Below are 22740 nucleotides of genomic sequence, written 5' to 3'. Positions count from 1 at the left end.
TTAACCAGTTAGCTCCATTTTACCCAATACCTCCAACAGCACAGCCTGCTCCAGCATTATGCTAGTAAGATACTAGTTCAGTATTGTTTTGCAGGACAGAGAAAGCTGACTCACTCAAACCGCATGACCACTGCGCCTTTGACCCAAGTTTTCATCCCCTTAGAGATCCTATTTGCTTTGCCAAGCCCAAATGTACTTCACAGATCCTCCCATGTTAAAGAACAGAGAAAGAAGAAACACAAGTAACATGGTGCTGTGATCTTTATTCCATTAAATGACCTTAAAACTAAGAAACAGAAACAAGCTTTTAATATACTAATAGCATAATCTAATCCATTGCACTTTTTAAAAAGTATATTAAATTTTAAAGCCATTCAAAAAGGGTCTAGGAGAAAGAAAGTGCTTTGAACATTTTTTTTTGAAGAAAAAGAAATCAGAAAGGAAATTCTATATATGCTCAAAATTAATATTAACTCCTTTAAGGCTTAAGTCCATGATAGCATTTATTCATCAAAATTGGAAACTTTGGGAATCAAATGCCGCCTTCCCTTGGTCATAAAACACTACATTTAAATCTTAGTTCTGGCACCTGAAATGCCTTTCCCAGGAAGAAAAATTTCTTCTAAAATCTTTCTGCCCTTACATCTATCTTGAAAGTCCCTGGTAAGGGCTATTTTGTGGCTAATTTTCACAGTTATGATCTTCTCCTTCCTTTTTGTTCATTTTTACTTAGGCTTAAGGTTTTCTGTGCATAAAAGATTTAGAGGTTCAAAGTCACAGTGCTGAACTTTGTTTTTTTAAAAGAAAAACAACTTTCAAAATAGTTTTTTTTTTTTAAATCCTAATTACACCCGGTAGTAAATAGGATACTTGTACATTCATCTCTCAGAGAAGGCACTAGGACTTCCTGATTTAGAAAAACATTTTCACAGAGTTTAGATAATCCTCTAGACTAAAGGCATCCTTATTACTCCGAACACTGTAAACTCTCAGTGATTGTATCTGGCAGTAGACCACCTATTCTGAACCTCAGGCAAAAGCCATCCACTTGCCTCCAGACAATACTGAATTGCACTTTCCCATCCCTCCAAGCAGTCTCTCTCGCTGTGGTCTCTGAACCACCTGTGATGCTGTTTTTAAAAGTGGTGATTCCAGGGCCACAACCCAGACCCAGACACACTGAGGCAATCCCTGGGTATAAAGCTGGGAATTTGAATTTCTTTAAATATGCCTCCCAGGGGTAAGTTTTATGCACTTCAAGGTAGAGGAGAACCACTATCCAAAACATAGGTACAACAGGACTTAACAGAAGGAAAACGATTCAAATGCAAAATGGTCTCTTACAAATGGGCTTTTGAATGTCATTTTAAAACACCACCTACACAAACAGTTTGTGTTTTAGGAACTGAAGCTTGTCTTCATCATGCCCTTATTCTTGACTAAAATTTTGTTGGATCTAAAGGTAAGCCAGAATGATGCAGCCCATGTTTGCGACCTTAGATGGCAGCCATCCTAAATAATCCTAAATTACATTTCAATAGCTCTATGCAGATGTCCATGTAAGTTTACATTATTTTAAAAAAAATACTCTAGGGAAAAATAAAACTTTTTTAATCGCTTTTGCCTGGACTTAAATCAACTACTTAATTTCTCTGTAACTCAAACATACATACACACTCATCCAAACTCACCCTATCCAAGACACCATTTTCATAAGCCAGGTGGAACGCTGGGTATGACCTGTTAAAGAAACGCACTGCCAGTACAAGGCAGTTTGTCTGTTTGTTCGCATAAAGCATTTTACTTCATGAAAGAGAAAAAAAAAAGAAAAACCAGGTAAAACAAAAACAATACTCACAGGCAACTCTACCAAGTATGAAGTAGCTGTTACTATATAAACCTCTGCGGGAAAACAGATCTCTTGGTATACTGCTAAAATAAGGTTATGACTTTACGGATGTTTTATCACCATACATGAGAGTTTTCCCTCATTTTGTCTACACACCTCAGTGAAACAATCAAAATTTTGATTCTATTATTTTTACTTAGAAGCTAACTGGAAGTATTAAGAAAACAAAAAACTTAACAATATTTAACCTCTCCTAAAATGAAGTATTTTCATAGAAAATTCTGAAAACCTTTTATATGTTAATAGGAATGTGCCCCATATACTGTTAGGAATGTGCAAATTAAAAATGCTTGCATGGAAAGGCAGGAGTGGCAGAGCAACAAACACCAAGCAAAAACTTAGTCCTAAGTAATGTCCCTGACCCACAAACTAACGGCTGAGGGAAGGTAAGGGGTAAAAGACATTCTTTTCAACCTGGTTATAAACCTCCCCAAGACAATTTATAGCCAGCAATGAGAATGTACCTTTTATTGGAAAAGCTGACATAAAATCATCAATTTTCTGTTAAAAAAAAAAAAAGAGGCCAAAGGAAACCATAAAAATCCTCACTGAGAAAATATTATAAACAATTTCCAGAGGAAGAATAAGTTAACTGATAAAAACAAAAAAATAAGGGTTCCCCAGGGTAATTAAACAAAGTTATTCCTTTAAGATCAAAACAGAAATGGTGGATTTAAACAGTAACTAAATTCTAAGATTTCATTAAATCATACATCATATATTTTTTATTTTAAAAAATCTAATATTTTAGTATTAAAATAAAATTTAAACACAGCATCCTTTCTCACCATTAAAAGTAGGATAATTCTAGACAATTTTTCTGAAATCTATAAATGTGCTTATACAAATGCATTAAAAGCTAAGTATCTCAACATCTGTAAGGCCTTTAGCAAATAAGTATCAACCTTCAGGAAGATGAGAGGCCACCTGAAAATGCACCAAAATTTCAAAACTAAGTTTTTAATTTATTGATAATAAAGCTAAGTATCACTGATATGCAAGTAAACAGCTTTTAGGACAAGCTGGAATTCTTCTAGAATTTAACCACAGCTGAATAAAACAGCAAGAGCTTCAGGGCAAGATGGTATGTAAATATGAAAAAATACATAAAACACTTGGAATTAATTCAGAACTTGTAAAAATACTTGAGTGGTAAAGTGTTAAAACAGTCAAGAGAAATATTCTTTGACAGAGATTACATGCTAGAAGAGACTTTTTCTACCTTCCATTCATACTTCACGTATAAAGAATTTACCCTTAGAATTTGCCTAAACCTCCCTACCTCCCACAGCAAAAGTTAAATTATCTTAAGAATTAAGGCTCACATACCTGAATGTTTATATAAATACCTGCAGGCAAGTTTTATGAAGTTTTAAAATCCACAACAATTCACCATTATAAAACCAAAGGAAAAGGCAACTGATAAAGTTTTTTATCACATGATCAAGGTAAATGAAGAATTCTTAGATACTTCTAGATATTATATGTCCATATTTGGGTGGGACTTTGGTCCTTACTAAGCCAAAGCTATTTTAAAGCTACCAGACTAGTCATGTATAAAGTTAAAAGGATGATTCAATAAAACTGACAGTTTTAGCTCCATTATTAAAAACATTAGACAGTGAATAGGAGAATGCAAATAAACATTGTGGATAAAGACCTGATTTACTGCTAAACCACATGAAACAGGATGCCAGTTAAAGGCAGTTATGTTTGGTAAATGTCTTTCCTCTAATCCTTGATAAAGTTCTGTTTTCATACAGAACTCTAAAACACAAAAACTCTCAAATGACAATTGTGTGTGAGTTATGTATAATACATATATGTATATAAACCTACAATCAGTGAATCTGACCAAGGCACAAGTTCAAATGACTTATCAGAGGTCACATGGTTCATTTAAACTCAAGCTTTCTTCTTAAAGTATGAAAGCTCATTCCTTTTATTACAAGCTGCTCTGGTTTCTCAAGCCATATTTGTCTCTTTTCTAGAAAGAAGCTATAGGAATGAATGAAGGCAAAAAAAAAAAAAAAAAGTATGTTCTAACAAAACTGCCAGCCTGTCAGGAAACAGATCTTAAATTTCAGTGTACGGTAGAGTTAAATACGATATAATTTTTCCATACTATGTGGCAAAAACAATTCTCTAATATTATAAGACTTTAAAAGTGTAATGGCATCATTTTTAGTCAGTCTTTAGTTCTGAAGCTTTTGCAAGTTTTGTAAACTTAAAAAAAAAAATCCTTTTCAAAAGACTAAGGTACAAAAGAACTGATAATTCACCAAAACAGCATCTTTCATGTGGTTATCCTCAATCCCCTCCCTATTATGTCCTCAAAAGCATGGATTCAACCTTAAAAGGCACTAAATGGCACATAAAGGACAAAACCGCATTTCCATTTTTTCTTTTAGCTTTTTCCCCATAAAGTGCACAAAGCAGAGAGTAATAAGAAGACAGACATAGGCTTGGATCTATACCAGCAAGGAAAAGAAATGTTTCCAAGAGAAATGGAAGTGTGTTTAAGAATTTGAAACCACAGGAAAGGTCTGTTCATTTATTAGTGCTGTGTTTCAGCTCTTTCCAGATGGTCCCAGGTCTGCGTTCCTTGGCACCTGGACCTGTGGCTGTGGCAGAAGCCCAGAAATCAGAAGGGGCTGGCCGGGGTCTTGTTGGATCCTCTTGTTAAGATGCTACTGAACTTTTTTATCCAAGGATGGTCTCCCAACAACTGCATCCCTCACAGCAGCCTGAGTGGAATTACCAATGTGAGAAGTGGCCTGCAAAAGTCCATTTATTCAACATGTCAGTTAATAAAATACAGCACAGCATCAAAAGAGTAAGCCATTGGAGACAAACTTTCGAAAATCTCTGTCTACATTGTTACTATGTTATTATAGAAAATAAGGGAATGAAAATGCAGGGGTCGGGGAGCCTGTGGCAGCTGCTAACTCCCCAGAGTCCATCAGCTGAGCCTTTGCTACCTTACTGGAATGGGGTGGGCAGCTCTCCTGGCTTTACCACAAGCTTCTAACTTAACTGATATGTTCCTGCTACTCAGAAAGAGAAAGCTGAGTCTCAAGGATCTATAAACCTAGAGATCATGTCAATGTCAAAAGCCACTGGCTTACTGAATGATTTAAGTGAAAGACACGCCATCCTTTAGTAGGTCTCAAAATAGAACAGTTTGTTAAGGTTCATATTTTTCAAAGCTTGTGACTTTCAGTGAGGCAAACTAACCTTGGATGGGGGAGAGACTCACACAGGAATTATGTCTGATGAACACGCAGTTAAAAGTTTCCCATGAAGAACACAACATATGTACGTTGGAAATTTTTTTGCACTAAAGAGCAGTTTTTAAGCGTGGAAACAAAATACTACAAATAAACATTAATATCCTAAAGAAGGATAATAAAACGTAAGGCCTATTAGAAAAAAAAAAAAAATGGCCAGGGTAAGTTTCTCATGCCTTCTTTCACTATTGAACTCTTCCAAACGGAGACATTTTACAATCAAAGCACAAATATCTGTCCTTTATCAACCGTCAGCCTGCTCAGCTGGCACCACTTACCTGCTCTAATACATACGCTGCACCAGAATCGATAGCACCGCCCAGCTCACGATACTGACCAGAGTACCGGATGTACCCCCAGGTGAGAAGCGCTATTAACAGCAGGCCAACCATACAGTTGAACAGCTGGGCCACCACCTCAAGACCAATAACGCCAGTGAGGCCTGAAGCTATGTACAAAGCCACAATGCCTGTGAAGAGCACTGCAGGGGTTCGGAAGGTGCTGAAGACATTCTTGCTACCATTGTGCTTGCAGAAGTTCTCATACAGTCCCTTGATCTCCTCCTCCAGCTCCTGCTGGTAACGAAGGCTAAAATCCTTCCCACCCATCTTTTTTGTCTTCTTAAAATGGTCCAGAGCAAGTTCTTTGAATTCACAGTGCTTCTCCTCTAGAATGTCTGGAGACAAATAAGGTTTGTCTCCCCCAGAAACCTAAAAAGAATAAAGACACAATGTGAAGGGTGAAGAACCCTTCAAAAACAAATGCCAAATAAAACAAGTGAAAACACTGAAAAGCTTAGAATGTTTTAAGATATTAGAAATTAACTTTAAAATGATGACCAAGACCAATAGAGGTCTGGTTTCAATTCCTCAGAAAAGCACACTTAGTAACCAGGGTGATATTGATTAGTGAGAGCTGTGACACTGTAAGAAAGCCTTGCTTAGAAAGGGCCATAATTAAAAGGCCCCAATAAGCAGGAAGACCTGAATGTTGCCTCATCATCATAAGATACACTAAACGGGATCACGTTTGGACTTCTGAAGTCAGCAGCATGCCCAGTTATAGGTGTTTCAGAATAAGACGACTGCCCGGCAACCTACCTCTTCCATGTTGTTATAGTAAATGTCCTTGGCAGAGGCTGCAGCTGCTAAGTTGTTGGCTTCAGCAGTGGCCTTTTAAGAAATGAAAGCACAAACCATAAATCCTTTCTCTTTTAATGTTCTTCCACAAATAACCAAGTAAAAATTTTCTCTCACCCTATTCCCCATTCCCCCTTCTTTATTATTCTTCTGTTTTTCAGCTTTCCATATAGCCCAATTTATGAATTAAAATATACCTTTTCTGCCAAATTTTCTGCCAAAAAATGTTCTCATACATAATCTTTAGCATAAAATTAAACCTCTGAAAGTATTTCCTTTGCTTCGATTTTATGTGTTAAAAAATAGATGCAACTCAGAAAAGAAGAGGAAAAATTTATCTTTACAACATCAATCCCAATCTCTAGCTCCCTTTGTGAAAATGTTATCCTACTAAAGAAATAAACATTTGGGGCTTCCCTGGTGGCGCAGTGGTTAAGAATCCACCTGCCACTGCAGGGACACGGGTTTGATCCCTGGTGCGGGAAGATCCCACATGCCACAGAGCAACTAAGCCTATGTGCCACAACTACTGAGCCTGCACTCTACAGCCCATGAGCCACAACTACTGAGCCCATGCACCACAACTACTGAAGCCCATGAGCCTAGAGCCCGTGCTGCACAACAAGAGAAGCCACTGCAAAGAGGAGCCCGTGCACCGCAACGAAGAGTAGCCCCTGCTCACCGCAACTAGAGAAAGCCCGCACACAGCAATGAAGACCCAATGCAGCCAAAAGTAAATAAATAAATAAATAAATAAAAATAAAAAAAGAAATAAAGAAAAAAATAAATAAATAAAGATTTGGCAATAAATGGCCTTATCCTCAGCACATGAAAGTCAGAAATTATATGTTTTAACAAAATGACATCTTGGAAACATCAAAATGTTGGAAATAAAACTATTTGCAAATTAAAAACCTGATTAGTAAACAGGAAATATTTAGATACGTCGGACATGTTCTATGAAAAGAGACAACAGGTAACAGGAAAATGATTTGTCTAACAGAACTGGGTATGTTTAACCTGTTTTCCACAGTATGTTTTGGGGGAAGACCAGGCCCAGCAAGAAGCCATTCTGTTCTAACTTCACCAGCATGAATACAGACAAGAAAACTGGAAGGGAGTCACACTGCTGGAAAATGTGCTAAACATGAATGGACCTCAGCATAATGAAAAGGGGGGGGACCAACAGCATTCTCTTCTTAAAGGACTCTGCTTACTGTATACGGGTCAATTCAAGTAATCAAAGGATATCATTTAGGATGCCAAAGAACTGCTTACCTGAAGCATGGATTTGGGGTGAGGCAGATCTTCTCCTTGGTAAATTTTAATATATGCCTTAGAATATAAACATAAAAACAATTATGAAAAATGCCATTCTGTCATATTTAACTGGACTTTGATTTTTACAAACAGTGACCATACAGTTGCATTTTCCTAAAGACCTAGATCAACACCCAGGAATTAGCAAAAACACAGCACACCTTTGAGTGCATGTTAGCATTCTTTAGTTAACTGAAAATATTCTCAAAGCAGCACAAGTCTAGGACTCCCACCAGGCTCCCCATGCACACTGGCCTCACCACTACCTGTGGGCAGAGTGACCATCCGCCTTGAGGTAGTCGTGTCACATCTAGGTGCCGTCTCCTCCTACTCACAGCAACTTCCTAACCACCTCCTGTCCACACCATCTTCCTTGAGGAACAATCTTCCTTTAGCCACAGTAATTACTCCTCTAAGAGAGTGCAAACAACATCCATTTGGTTCTTAGACCGATACTGCCACCCAGTGGCCCACTCCTGGGAGGACACTGGAGTCTCTCAAAACGCCTCTCACCATCTCCCCCTTCAAATTTTCCCCCAGGCTTTAAAATATTGAAACCAAGTTAGTTTATAACCTAGATCAGTTTAACCAAAAGTCAAACATTTTAATAATAAAAACCCACATTTACCTTAAAATATTCCAATAGCCCCCGACAGGTGACTTTCGAGCCGTTGATCTCCTTTTCCATTAAGTTAGCTGGGTTTAATACATATGGTATCAGTGTCTGTAACTGCTCTTTGAATTCACTGGCAATATCTGTTCACAGGACCAAGAAAAAGGAAACAATAAGCCCAACAGATTTATTCAACCAAGGGGAGCATAACGCACAATCTTCACTCTCTATCTAGTTGTTCTAACGTTTGCTAGCTAAAAGACAGGGGCGGGGGTCCCAGACTGTGAGTCTGACACTTTCTGACAATGACCAGATTGCTTGCGGGTTTCTGTTCTCATGTACCTGTATTGTCTCCTTCCCTTCTGCAGTATTAAGTCCTCTCTAGTCCAGAACCGAATATGCAGAACATCCCTACCCTGCTTTCCATTCTGGGAGATTCAGCCTACTCCCTAGACTTTCAAGAAATTTCACTTTTTAAAGAATTTCATTAACAGGCCTTCCAGAAAATCAAGTATCAACCCCTCAGGTTCTCCCAAGCCAGGCCTTTGCTGTACCCTCACTCTCCCCCTTAAATCCATTAGATTTCACTATTCATCCATGTGCTTTATTTTGTTTGTTTGTTTGTTTTACGCGGGCCTCTTACTGTTGTGGCCTCTTCCGTTGCGGAGCACAGGCCCCGGATGCGCAGGCTCAGCGGCCATGTCTCACGGGCCCAGCCGCTCCGCAGCATGTGGGATCTTCCTGGACCGGGGCATGAACCCGTGTCCCCTGCATCGGCAGGCGGACTCTCAACCACTGCGCCACCAGGAAAGCCCCACGTGCTTTATTTTTGTTCATTTTCTAATGTTAAAGGAAGTAAAAGCACCTGGACCCCATGATATTTATTTTCTATTATCTCCTCAGAGAAGCCCTCTGGGCCACCCCAAAGGGAAAGGCTACTATCTCAGGAAAGGTGATAGCTTCTTTTCAGCTTCTACCAAGTTCTCACAGAGGGTTCAGGAGAGCCATTAAATAGAGCTCTTTCCTCAAAGTGAGAACTCGCTGGCCCAACTATGAAAATGCAAGGAATCTGATTTATATGATCTAACTTCTTCCTAGGTTCCCAACTAATTCAGACTATCAACTGAAAAGAAAGCAGATGGGAACCCACATCAAGATGGGAACTCTTTCAACAGCCCATAACCCAAGTTTACAAAACTGAAACATTCTTATTTATTCATTCAACAGTTTGGGGGCACCCTTTTGTGGCAGGCATTGCTGTAAGAGTTGGGGATAGCATAGTGAATAAAACAAAAGTGGTTTATAAATTTTTCCAACTACAAATATCGCCATAAAAATCTCCATAGAAAAAACTTCAGGTTACTTTTACCTCCTTAGATGATAGGGTCAACTAAGAGAAATTACTAGGTATGTGACAACAATGGAGACTCCTGGAAAACATTCAAAACTACTTAAAAAACAACCATATATAAAGCCCACCATCAGACAATCACAATGAACATTTAAAATACCCTCCTTCCTTTTTAAGCCTCTTATATATTGCTAAACTGCTTCTGTAGAAGATTGTACCCATTTATACCCCATCACCAATGTAGGAGAAGACTTGTTTACTACTCTGAACACACCGAGATTTTTATTGTTTTTAAAACTTTTACTGACTTGATTGGTGAAAAATAGTATCTTGCAGTTTTGTTTTGTTTTGTATTTAATTTATTTATGTTTTGGCTGCGCTGGGTCTTCTTTGCTGCCTGGGCTTTCTCTAGTTGAGGCAAGCAGGGGCTACTCTTCGTTGCGGTGCACAGGCGGTGCACATTGCAGTGCACATTGCGGTGGCTTCTCTTGTTGTGGAGCATGGGCTCTAGGCACATGGGCTTCAGTAGTTGTGGCATGCGGGCTCAGTAGTTGTGGCACATGGGCTTAATTGCTCTGCAGCATGTGGGATCTTCCCAGACCAGGGCTTGAACCCATGTCCCCTGCATTGGCAGGCGGATTCTTAACCACTGCGCCACCAGGGAAGTCCCTATCTTGCAGCTTCTGCTTCTGACAGTACTAAAGACTAGAGAATCTGAAGAAACTTCTTCCTAACAAGATCCTGCACACAATATATTCTATTACAGTGTAGACTTGGAAGTAAAAGAGAGCTGCAAGGGGCTGAGCAGGTGGGCAGTGAGCTGAAACCAGAGCACTGAGCTAAGTACATGTGAAGCTGTGGCTTATTTGAGGCCATTCACTGCAAGGTGGTGACAAACTCTGGGCAAAAATAACTCCTAAATTAAGTTGGATCATGAAATGGAGCTGGAATGGTCCCAGGTGGGTAAGCCCTTAGCTCCCCAAAGGAGCAAACACAGATCTCCTCTGGAGGAAAAGAGATCTGAATAATGTACCAAGGAGCAGCACAGAGAGATGACGATGGGAAATAAAGAAGAAAATTAAGATATGGAAGACAGAATAAGATTATTTAATATATGTCTAACAGGAGTCCTGGGAGATGAAGGGGAGTGAATCAGAGGCAATAAGAGAAGGGGTGATGGCTGAGAACTCTCTAGAACTAATGAAGTACATGAATCCACAGCTTCAGAAACCACAGCATATAACAAGCAGGTTAAATAGAAAGAAAAACACACGTAACAGTAAAACTGTCGCACGGCAAAGACCCTCTGAAAGAAGGAAAATGTTTCCAGAAGGAAGGTCTGCAGGACAAGAAAGTGAACAAAGAAATTTTTTTTTTTTTTTTTTTTTGCGGTACACGGGCCTCTCACTGTTGTGGCCTCTCCCGTTGCGGAGCACAGGCTCCGGACGCGCAGGCTCAGCGGCCATGGCTCACAGGCCCAGCCGCTCCGCAGCATGTGGGACCTTCCTGGACCGGGGCACGAACCCGCGTCCCCTGCATCAGCAGGCGGACTCTCAACCACTGCACCACCAGGGAAGCCCTCAAATTGCATTTTTGTTAAATCCACATATATGCTGTTTACAAGAGACACACACACCTAAAACATACAGTCACAGAGAGGTTGAACATGACAGAAAAAGATATACAGACAAATACTAAGGAAAACAAAGCTGGAATAGCCATATTAATAAAGATAAAAATGCTCAAACAACAACAAAAAATGGTATTAGGGATAAAGAGGGCTACTATATATTATTACCTCAATTTACCAAAAAGATGTATCAATTCAAAACTTTATTAAAATAGCCTCAAAATATGTGACAGAACAAAAGGGAGCACTGACAAATCCACCAGAACAGTGGAACATCAATACATATGTTATTGACACTCAAGGAGACAAAAATTAGTGAAGATTTTTAAAATGACATAATTAACAAGTATGATTTAGAGATACAAATGAACCTTACACCCCCAAATTAAACAAAATGTCCACTGTGCTCAAGCACATATGGAATATGTATAAAAAGTCTAGGTCATAAAATATATATCAGCAAATGTTTAAGACTCAGTGTCATAGCATTCAAACACTATCAAAGTATTCGATAAAATGTGTCAATAAACGCATCATCAAAAGCTTAAGTAGCAGAGGGGCTTCCCTGGTGGCGCAGTGGTTGAGAGTCCGCCTGCCGATGCAGGGGACACGGGTTCATGCCCCGGTCCGGGAAGATCCCACGTGCCGCGGAGCTGCTGCGCCCGTGAGCCATGGCCGCTGAGCCTGCGCGTCCGGAGCCTGTGCTCCGCAACGGGAGAAGCCACAACAGTGAGAGGCCCACGTACCGCAAAAAAATAAAAAATATAAAATCTGATGTGGAAAAAAGCAAAAACTCCATTCTCCATGAATTACGTAGATAATACGTAATATTTACAAATATATTACTAGAAATAATGAGTTTAGCAAGATTGCTGAATTTATCATATAGAAAAATCAAATGCATTTCAACATACCAGCATGATTAGAAAAAATAATTTTTAAGATTTCTAACTTCTAAAGAAACTTCTAAAATAAATCTAACAAAACATGTATAAGACCTTGATCAAGTAAGTTTTTATATTCTTCATAAAGTGAAACTAAAAAACCTAAATAAATGGAGAGAGATTACTCTGTTCAGGATAAGAATACCTTCCCATTGTCATAAATACATGCCAATCCCCGTCAGATCAATTTATAGATCCAATGCAATTCCAATCAAAAACCAAACAGGGACATTAATAAACCTGATAAACTGATTCCAAAACTTACACAGAAGAGCAAAGACTAAAGCATAATTAAGACACTACTGAAGATGACTACAGGTAAAAAAGGGAGGGAATCGTTATACCAGATATCAACTCTTATTATAAAATAACTAATTATGATAATGTAGTAATGGCACAGGGCTAGACAAAATGACCAGTGGGACAGAATTAAGAACGTAGAATCTGACCCACGCATTTATAAAAGGATTTTTTTAAACATAACAGAAATTGCAAATAACGGGAAAACAAGAGTATTCAATCAGTGATGTCAGAAGTATTGGCATCTAGGTACAAAAACAGAAAACGGATCTCCACCTCACATACACAAAAATTGATTCCCAGTCGACTAAACACAAATATGAAAGACAAAATTTAAGTGTTTGTATGCATGTGTGTGTGTGTAGAGAAAGGAAAGGATTTTCTAAAACAAGACTTAAAAAGCACTACATAAAATCAAAGATGAATGAATTCGACCACATTAAAACTAAAACACTACTACTAAAAAAAGAAAAGGCAAGACACAGGATGGGAGAAGATACCTGCAATGCATAACCAACAAGGCTCATATCTTTTTTTAATTTTTTAAAATAAATGTACTTATTTTATTTATTTATTTTAGGCTGCACTGGGTCTTCATTGCTGGGCGCGGGCTTTCTCTAGTTTCAGAGAGTGGGGGCTACTCTTTGTTGCAGTATGTGGGCTTCTCATTGCAGTGGCTTCTCTTGTTGCAGAGCACAGGTTCTGGGCGCGGGCTTTAGTAGTTGTGGCTCACAGGCTCAGTAGTTGTGGCTCGCGGGATCTAGAGCGCAGGCTCAGTAGTTGTGGCGCACGGGCTTAGTTGCTCCGTGGCATGTGGGATCTTCCCTGACCAGGGCTCGAACCCGCGTCCCCTGCACTGGCAGGTGGATTCTTAACCACTGTGCCACCAGGGAAGCCCAAGGCTCATATCTTAAAGTAGACATACAGGATCTTTACAGTGCAGAGAAAGACAACCCAATTAAAACTGGACAACAGGAATTTCAAAGAAAAGGAAACATGAATGGAAATAAATACATGAAAAGATATTCAATCCCATTAGTAATCAGGGAAATGCAATTTAAGATCACAATGAGATATTTTATATCACTAACTTAGCAAAACTAAGATGTCTGATAATACCAAGTGTTGACAAGGATATGGATCAATGGGAATTTTTATATACACTGATGAAGGGACTATAAACTGGAACAAGAATTTTGGAAAACAATTTGGCATTATCTAGTAAAGGTGAAGCTATATTACATATTCCAATATCCATCAATCCCGCTTTTAAGCACATACCCTTGGGAAATTCCCATATATTCACACATACAAGAATGTTCATAGCAGCATTGTCATAATAGCAAAAAACTGGAGAAAACCATTGAGAATAAACTGTTGTATTCACAGAAGGCACTATTATACTACAATGAAACTGAATGAATTACAACTACATGCAATAATACAGATAACCTTAAAAATAAAATGCTCAGTAAAAATTCAAGTTGGCCACATATGTTTATAAAGTTCAAAATTAAAGAAACTTAGCAATAGACTGTTAAGTGAACCAAACACAAGTAATAACTTTTTTTTAATTCAAGGACAGAAAAAGCAAAATTTACAATAGTGGTTATTTCTGTAGAGAGGCAGGGAGATAGGAAGAAGCATACAGGTATAGAAAATAGTACTTGTCATGTTCTGTAGTTCTGGAAAGCTACAGCCCTTGGGCCAAATACGACCTGCTAACTATATTTGTAAAGAAAGTTTTGTTGGAATACAACCATGTACATTCATTAATACAATTGTCTACGGCTGCTTTCTTGCTACAACAGCAGAGCTGAGTAGCTGTAAGGCCCACAAAGTCTAAAATATTTACTATTTAGTTCATTACAGAAAAAGTTTGCCAATTCTAGTTCTAGATAGTAAGTTGGGTAGTGGGTTGATGATGTTCATTAAATTATGTTTCATACCTGACATATATACATTACATGTATCCTTTCTTACCTGTAATACTTACGCTTTCTTTTGGATATCTAATAGCATATTTAAAAATTTAATGGTAGGTCATTATTTTAATTTGCTTTTATTTCTTTTCTTAGTAGTTAGGCCAAACTTTCTCTCATATTTGTTCATCAGCTGATTTCCTTTTCAGTGAACTATTTATTAGGGCCTTTATCTTAGAATACAGTCACTCTTCAGCAAGTAAATAAATATGTTATCCTATGTGTACCATGATAACTAAAATATTTTTCCAGTTTGTTTGCTTTTTTGTAAATATGCATAAGATTAATTATCATGCATTCAAACTACAGCACTTTTCCTTGATAATTTCTTTTATTCTTTCTAATTTTAAAGAGTCCTTCCCCAATTCCAGAAGTCTAATAAAATTTACTTTTCCCCTATGCTTTAAATTTTATAATTAGAATTTATTTATGGCTCCTAAATTGAAATCTACATGAGATTTTTCTCTAAATAGTAACATATACTTCTAATCACTGATTTCCACCCCATCTTAAATAACTAATCAATCATAAGGTCTCCTGACATCAAAAATTTTTTTAAGTTTTTCAATGTCCTACCTAAGTAAATGGGTACCAATCTCCATCTAAATATTCTTAATTCTATAGTCTTTTCAGAATGGTGCCAAAATATGGCCTATATCAACTTTAAAAAGGGAGTGATCCCTATATTACACATTGATTAGTGGCTTAACATTTGATAAAGGTGACATTTCAACCAGTGGGGGAAAGTCGGACTATTCAACAAATAGTGTTGAGACAAATAGGTACCCATTCAGAAAATAAGCTGGATCCAAACTGGATCATAAATTATAATGTGAAAAATGGAACCAAAAAATTTCAAGAAAAAAAGTGGGACAAATTATTTATAACCTTGAAGTGAAAAACACATAGGGTACATAAAATGCTATCCCATGTATATTTATATTTGCTTTGCATATACTAAAAGAAACTCTGGAAGCCTACAAAAATGGAAGAGAGACTTTTCATTAAATACTTACTTCTTAATCTTTTCTGGGATTTTAAACATGTGAGTGCATTACCTATTCAGAAAAATAAATTTTTTTATGGTTTCAACATTCACCATACTGAAAGAATGAGAGCTTCAGCAATTATTTCACAAAAGACTCAGCAGGATCTAGACACCACAGGCTGTATTATCCATGTTTTTACCCAGATTTCATAGACCCTCAGCTATTAATGTTTTTATGAAGGCTGTACCAAAATATGAGTTTTAGACTCAGAACAGGCAAGAACTGTCTCACGACTGAGACAATCTCAGAATCTCATGGCCTCCAAGAAGACTGCTCACTACAATCTCTTCTGTTTAATTTCTAAACAATTCAGTAGTTACTGTATTAGGTCTCTCTTCTCCAGTAAAAAGGAAGACAGATTTCTTTATGGTGAAGACAGTCGTCCTGTGTCGGTTGAAAAGGAGTCTCAAAAATGAGCTCATCTCCTAGCTAACTACTGTAGGAACAGCAGCTCAGCACCGATTATACCAAAACTAAGACTGTCTGGCAGGTGTTCACCTCTGAATAAATGGTTATTCATTTTTAAAAAAAATAAAATAAAACCACTAAAACAATCCTTAAAGTACTTAGGGGAACATTTGCAGAAAATAGCTTCAGAATGTAGTTCTTTTTTTTGGTACACGGGCCTCTCACTGTTGTAGCCTCTCCCATAGCGGAGCACAGGCTCCGGACGCGCAGGCTCAGCGGCCATGGCTCACGGACCCAGCCGCTCCGCGGCATGTGGGATCTTCCCGGACCGGGGCATGAACCCGTGTCCCCTGCATCATCGGCAGGCGGACTCTCAACTACTGCGCCACCAGGGAAGCCCCAGAATGTAGTTCTTAATCAATTTAAATGTCCTACAGAAACTACATGAAGATCCTCTTCTGGATTAAACATAAACATTCTTAGGCTAATGGTGTCTTGCCCAGGTTATATGGGGCGGGGCTGCAGAACCTCAACCAAGTCATTGTACAAGAATATACTTGAGAAAATATATTGAAATGTCTAGGTATTTTTCTAGCTCTGAGAAATGTATCAGCTCCACTTAAAGATCCCCCCCCACAATGAAGTTTATGTGGTTCTCAATCAAGCACTTGCCAAATATTCACAAGTCACCTACTATTTGCAATGTAGCACCCTAAATTTACTCTTCACTCAAAACCCTTCAATATCTTGTTTAAAAGGTTCCCTAAAATTACAAACTACCCAACTCCAAAGCTAAAAAGTACATACATCTTTGCAGAGCTAACAAGAATTCTTCATGAACAATCCTCCTAATGACTATATAGTTCCCTAAATAGACACACAAGTGCAAACTAATATATTTTTTTCTAAGGTTTTTTTAAAACTTATTTACTATTTATTTATTTATTTGGCTGCTCGGGTCTTAGTTGCAGCACGCAGGATCTTTGTTGCAGCATACGGGATCTTTCACTGCAGCGCATGGGCTCCCTAGTTGTGGCACGCAGGCTCAGTAGCTGGGGTACGGGGTCTTAGTTGCTCCGCAGCATGTGGGATCTTAGTTCCCTGACCAGGGATAGAACCCACATCCCCTGCATTGGAAGGCAGATTCTCAACCACTGTACCGCCAGGGAAGTCCCAGGGCAAACTAATATTAACATATTTTTAAAGTGAAATAAAAAAGGAAATTTTTATTTTTCAAAACTTTCCTTTTAAAAACATCCTTATATGTACATATTTTTCAATAATTAGGATCTTACAATATATGCTACTCTGCAATCTTTTTACATTTAATAACGTATCATGAATATCTTTCTATGTAAATACAGATAGATCCATTTATCTATCTTATCCTTTTAAATGACTTCTTTTCATTCCTTTGTGTGATGTACCATAATTTAACCAATTCCTCAAAAATACATATTTGGGTTGTTTCCAATTATTCACTATTATAATAATAATGCCACAGTAGTAGTATTCTTGTCCACATATTTTTATCTACTTACATATGGATAGTCCCTTAGGGTAATTTCCTAAAAGTGAAATAGTGGATCAAAAGACGTGAACATTTGAAATGTTGATACTGTCACATAAAGACTGTGTACCGACACATTTGTACTTTCTTGATTACTGTTATGCAACACATATTTTCATGAATGTGTCTTAATCATTTGTATTTCTTCCTTTGGGACTTGCCTTTTCACGTAGCAAAGGAAAAATTTTAACCCTATAAATATGTTTTATAGTTCAATCATGTATGAGGGAAGCAAATAGTACATAATAATGAGACTAAAGTTTGCTTATATAGAATTTATTCCCTGTTTTATAAATCTAATATGAAACTTAGCACACTTAATATTTAGTAATAAACCCTTCATATTTGTAAATATGTGTATGGGGTTGAGCAGTGTCCCCCCCCTAAAATGCATGTCCACTGGAATCTCAGAATGGGACCTTACTTAAAAATAGAGTCTTTACAGATGTCATTAGTTAAGTTGAGATCATACTGGATATGGGTGGGACCTAAATTCAAAGAGCAGTGTCCTTGTAGGAAGAGAGAACACAGACACAAGGTGGCCATGTGACCACAGAGACAGAAATCAGAATACTGAAACTAAAAGCCAAGGAATGCCAAGGATTGCCAGCAACCACCAAGAGAAACACAGGACAGATTCCCCCTCAGAGCCTCCAGAAGGAATCTACCCTGCCAACACCTTATTTTCGGAATTCTGGTCTCCTGAGCTGTTAGGGAATGAATTTCTTTTCTTAAGCCACGCCGTTTGCGGCACTTTGTTACAGCAGTCCTAAGAACCTAATACAATATGCATACTGTATTACAACATGCATTACATATTGTATTGCAATGCAAAATTTCAGAAGTCAGGGTTACAGAACTTTAAAAAGCTCTTCTATTTCCTGGAATACCATGATAAAAATGAATTTTAAAACAGAATGTTCTGGGGGCTTCCCTGGTGGCTCAGTGGTTGAGAGTCCGCATGCCAACGCAAGGGACACGAGTTCGATCCCTGGTCCGGGAAGAACCCACATGCTGCAGAGCAACCAAGCCCATGCACCACAACTACTGAGCCTGCACTCCAGAGCCTGTGAGCCACAACTACTGAGCCTGCGTGCCGCAACTACTGAAGCCTGCGCACTGCAACTACTGAAGCCTGCGCACCTAGAGCCTGTGCTCTGCAACAAGAGAAGCCACCGCAATGAGAAGCTCGTGCACCACAACAAGGAGTAGCCCGCGCTCCCCGCAACTAGAGAAAGCCCACGCACAGCAATGAAGACCCAACACAACCAAAAATAAATAAATAAATTTAAAAAAAAAAGAATGTTCTGAAATATTTAAATGTTTAGTAATACAGAGGAACGTCATTCTGCATGTTTATGCCCGATAACCTGAGACCACCCTAAGACAAGAGGACAGGCATGAAGAGTCATTCTAACCCACCCTCTCCTAAACATCCTCAGTTAAGAATTCCACTGGGGGCCTTCCCTGGTGGCCCAATGGGTAAGACTCTGCACTCCCAATCGAACCCAGGTTCGATCCCTCGTTGGGGAACTAGATCCCACATGCATGCCACAACTAGAGTTCGCATGCTGCAACTAAGACCTGGTGCAGCATGAATGAATGAATGAATGAATGAATAAATTTTTTTAAATTCAAATGAAAATCAAGTACTTAAAAAAAAAAAAAAGAATTCCACTGGACATCTTCCCTACCAGTGATGAACAAACTAGAGCTTAGGTTTGGTAAAAGTATGTCTAATAATGGAACGTTATAACCCTAAAAGAACACATCACCTACACACTCAACTTTCTCTCCTACCTATCTCACAAAGTGTTGCCTAAGCAGATTTCTCTCCAAAGCCAGGCCCCAACCTCGGACTTCTGAATTGCCAACCAATAGGCTGTGGAAGTTTCCTGCTCAGGAAAGCTGCCAACCACATAAAAATATCACACAGGTGACAAATAGAAGGTAAAGGTAAGTCTCTCAAACTCGATTTCTTTTGCAATATTAAGACCAGCTGGAATGTAAATCTTAGGTTGAACAAGCATATTAAGTGTCTTGAATCAACTGAGCCAAATAAACTGAAAAAGATGCATTTTACATTTAATATGAGGCTATGAAAAATTCCCACTTCAAAAGGCAAGTTCTCCTACTAACTAAACAGTATATATCCTCTAAATGACTTCCCCAATATAACAGAACTTCTAGTTTAGCACAGTAAGGCTTTGAGGCAAGAAGGACGGGGATGTGAATCTCTGCCGCACTACTTACTAGCTGAGTACTTTGAGCAAGTTACTTAACTTTCCTAAGCCAGCTTCTTCATTTTTAAGATAAAGGAAATACCAACTCCATGGAATTACTGGGAACATAAAGTATAAAAGTAAAGAGCACAGTGCTGGTGCTACTGTCTGAATGTCTGTGTGCCCCTAAAACTCATATGGTTGAAATCCTAACCCCTAAAGGTGATGGTATTAGTAGCTGGGGCCTTTGGGAGGTGATTAGGTCACGAAGGTGAAGCCCTCAAGAATGGGATTAGTGCTCCTATGAAAGAGATGCTACAATCAGAACTCTTAACACCAGAAAGAGAACCCTCACCCAACCATGCTGGCACTCGGATCTTGGATTTCCAGCCTCCAGAACTGTGAGAAATGAATTTCTGTTGCTTATAAACCACCCAGTCAATGGTATTTTGTCATAGCAGCCTGGAGAGACTGACAGTTGGGAACACAGCTGGCCTCTAAAAACGGCAGCTATTATTATTTCTACTTTACTCGGAACCTAAGAAGCTCAGATAAAGTTTATAAACAAAAGCACTTAGTTTAACACACGTGTAAACTGAGGACTAGCCATTAAATGACTCAAGGTCTCAGTGAAAAAGGAACAAAAATAAGACAATGGAACCCAAGTGTCCCACCTCTGATTTCTCTAAGCTACCGTCTAGTCAGCACTTCCTGATATTAACTCATGACCCAGCATCAAGTTTTGCTATAATCACAAATAAGATGAAAACAATAGCCATGCCGTGCATCATGCTACCTTTGTTTGGGAATATTTTACATCATAAAAATGAGCTAATGATAAGTTTTCCCTTTTTTAGCACTTTTATCTCTTGTAAACCAGTAATCGTTAACGTCTCCCTTAGAAAGATCATTAATGGATATTAGCACAACCATTTCAGATGGAGAAACTATGGTCACAGTAAGGCAGGAGCAAAAACTGAACTAGATTCTAAATACTATTCTTTCTAAGAGAACATACTATCTCTCTTAGCATTTACTATTCACAATTGATATTTTCTGGTCACTATTTAATTCCAAACATAAAATCACATGTATAAAATAACATCATTTGAAACACACCTTTCAATTTGCCATCGAAGTCAGGGCTTGTGGCGACCTGGAGCCCTGGATGTGGTAGCAGAAAACAGGTGACGCTGGAGAAACATGAGTGAATGTGATTTCGGACATTCTGAATTTCTTCATGTTGATGTTCTTTCACCTGCCAATAAAGGCCGACAATTTACAAAAGACCATTTGATTTTCCTCACCAGCAACCACTAGTATATGACAAAGGAGAGACTTCCCAATTCTAATGGATCGTAGTGGCCTAGGTGTTTTCCAATGAGAAAACTCAGAACCCTAAGAAGCAATAAATGCATAAAATCGATTAACCATGGCTTGGCTCCTAGAGCTATCAAAGAACAGCAACTAAAGAGTTTCTTAAAAAAGAGTATTACACAAGACTTAGGAAGAATAAGGGAAGGTTTGTGGGCATGAAGCAGGGTCTAACCAATTAGCAGTGATTGACAGAGGCCTCCTGTGGTTTTTTTTGTTTTTGTTTTTTTTATAAGTTTATTTATTATTTTTATTTTATTTATTTATTTATTGTTTCTGGCTGTGTTGGGTCTTCGTTGCTGAGTGCGGGCTTTTTCTCTGGCTGCAGCGAGTGGGGGTTACTCTTCGTTGCGGTTCCCAGTCTTCTCATTGCGGTGGCTTCTCTTGTTGCAGAGCATGGGCTCTAGGCACGCGGGCTTCAGTAGTTGTGGCACGTGGGCTCACTAGTTGTGGCTTGTAGGCTCTAAGCGTAGGCTCAGTAGTTGTGGTGCATGGGCTTAGCTGCTCCGCGGCATGTGGGATCTCCCCGGACCAGGGATCGAACCCGTGTCCCCTGCACTGGCAGGCGGATTCTCAACCACTGTGCCACCAGGGAATCCTGACTTCTGTGTTTTGAAGCCTGTTTGTATCCACACCAGAAAGAAAAGGCACATATGGACCCACGTGTAAAATGTGAAACAGAAACTGCAATTAAAGCTTGGGCTTTTGCACAGGGCTCTGCTCTCCAATCCCTGTGAGTTATATACATGGGTTCTCTAATCTTACCATGAATATTATTATTGCGCTAATATTCCGGAGTGTTCAAAACACAAGGTAATTTTCTATGATGTGCTTTAAATACAATAGCTAAAGGCAAATGAGAAAGTTATCACTACTTCAGGTAATTCCTCAGAAGATTATATTTCTACTTACCTGTAGACGCTTTTCCAAAAACGACATTCCCCCCTGTAGTCCATAGTTGTATTCATAAGGGAAACTCCAGTCTCGAACCAGAAACATCAGTGTCTGTTTAGAAAGAGAGCAGAATGTGTTATAATACTGCATAAATGTATTTTCAAAATAACCATTCAAATACTTCTTTGCATAATGCCAGCTTCTTCAAAGGGAGCAAGAAAATGTGCTGAAGGATTTATCTACTCTGTAATGTCTTAGAAACCTTATAAACACTAGCAGAACATGTATAAACCATATGTGAGGTCAATATCCCATCTGATATTTTTGTTCTCATGGGTTAATAGGAAGAGACTGATGAGAAAATGTTAAATTCGGGGCTCTGCTCGAAACGCAAGTATGAGGAATATGGCGGAGGACAAGAAAAACATACGGCACTAGTTACTCATAAAATGAGATCTACTTTTAACGTCAGAAAGGAAAAGAAAACTAAAACAATAATACTTAGAGATCCTCTAATCTTACTGAGGTTTACTATGCATTCTTTTTTTTCTTCTTTTTTTTTGCGGTATGCGGGCCTCTCACTGTTGTGGCCTCTCCCGTTGCAGAGCATGTGCTCCGGACGCGCAGGCTCAGCGGCCATGGCTCACGGGCCCAGCCGCTCCGCGGCATGTGGGATCTTCCCGGACCGGGGCACGAACCCGCGTCCCCTGCATCGGCAGGCGGACTCTCAACCACTGCGCCACCA

General features: G+C 38.8%; 1 protein-coding gene across 3 annotated transcripts in view; it reads right to left on the bottom strand.

Moving 5' to 3' along the window:
• Nucleotides 1-243: 243 nt before the first annotated feature.
• ATL3 (atlastin GTPase 3) overlaps nucleotides 244-22740 on the bottom strand; it is a 50790-nt gene continuing 28293 nt past the window's right edge. For all 3 annotated transcript variants that reach the window (XM_067748648.1, XM_067748645.1, XM_067748647.1), the window contains 7 exons: nucleotides 22014-22106; nucleotides 20847-20985; nucleotides 8287-8414; nucleotides 7617-7673; nucleotides 6300-6371; nucleotides 5478-5909; nucleotides 244-4686 (listed from right to left, as the gene is read on the bottom strand). In XM_067748648.1, the coding sequence (XP_067604749.1) occupies nucleotides 4600-4686; nucleotides 5478-5909; nucleotides 6300-6371; nucleotides 7617-7673; nucleotides 8287-8414; nucleotides 20847-20985; nucleotides 22014-22106 (1008 nt within the window). In that variant the 3' untranslated portion in view covers nucleotides 244-4599. The remainder of the gene's footprint in view (nucleotides 4687-5477; nucleotides 5910-6299; nucleotides 6372-7616; nucleotides 7674-8286; nucleotides 8415-20846; nucleotides 20986-22013; nucleotides 22107-22740) is intronic.

The sequence above is a fragment of the Pseudorca crassidens genome, chromosome 9 (genome assembly GCF_039906515.1).
Source record: "Pseudorca crassidens isolate mPseCra1 chromosome 9, mPseCra1.hap1, whole genome shotgun sequence".
Lineage (NCBI taxonomy): Eukaryota > Metazoa > Chordata > Mammalia > Artiodactyla > Delphinidae > Pseudorca > Pseudorca crassidens.
The sequence above is the reverse complement of the archived record's forward strand: the minus strand, read 5'-3'. Positions and strand labels throughout refer to the sequence as shown.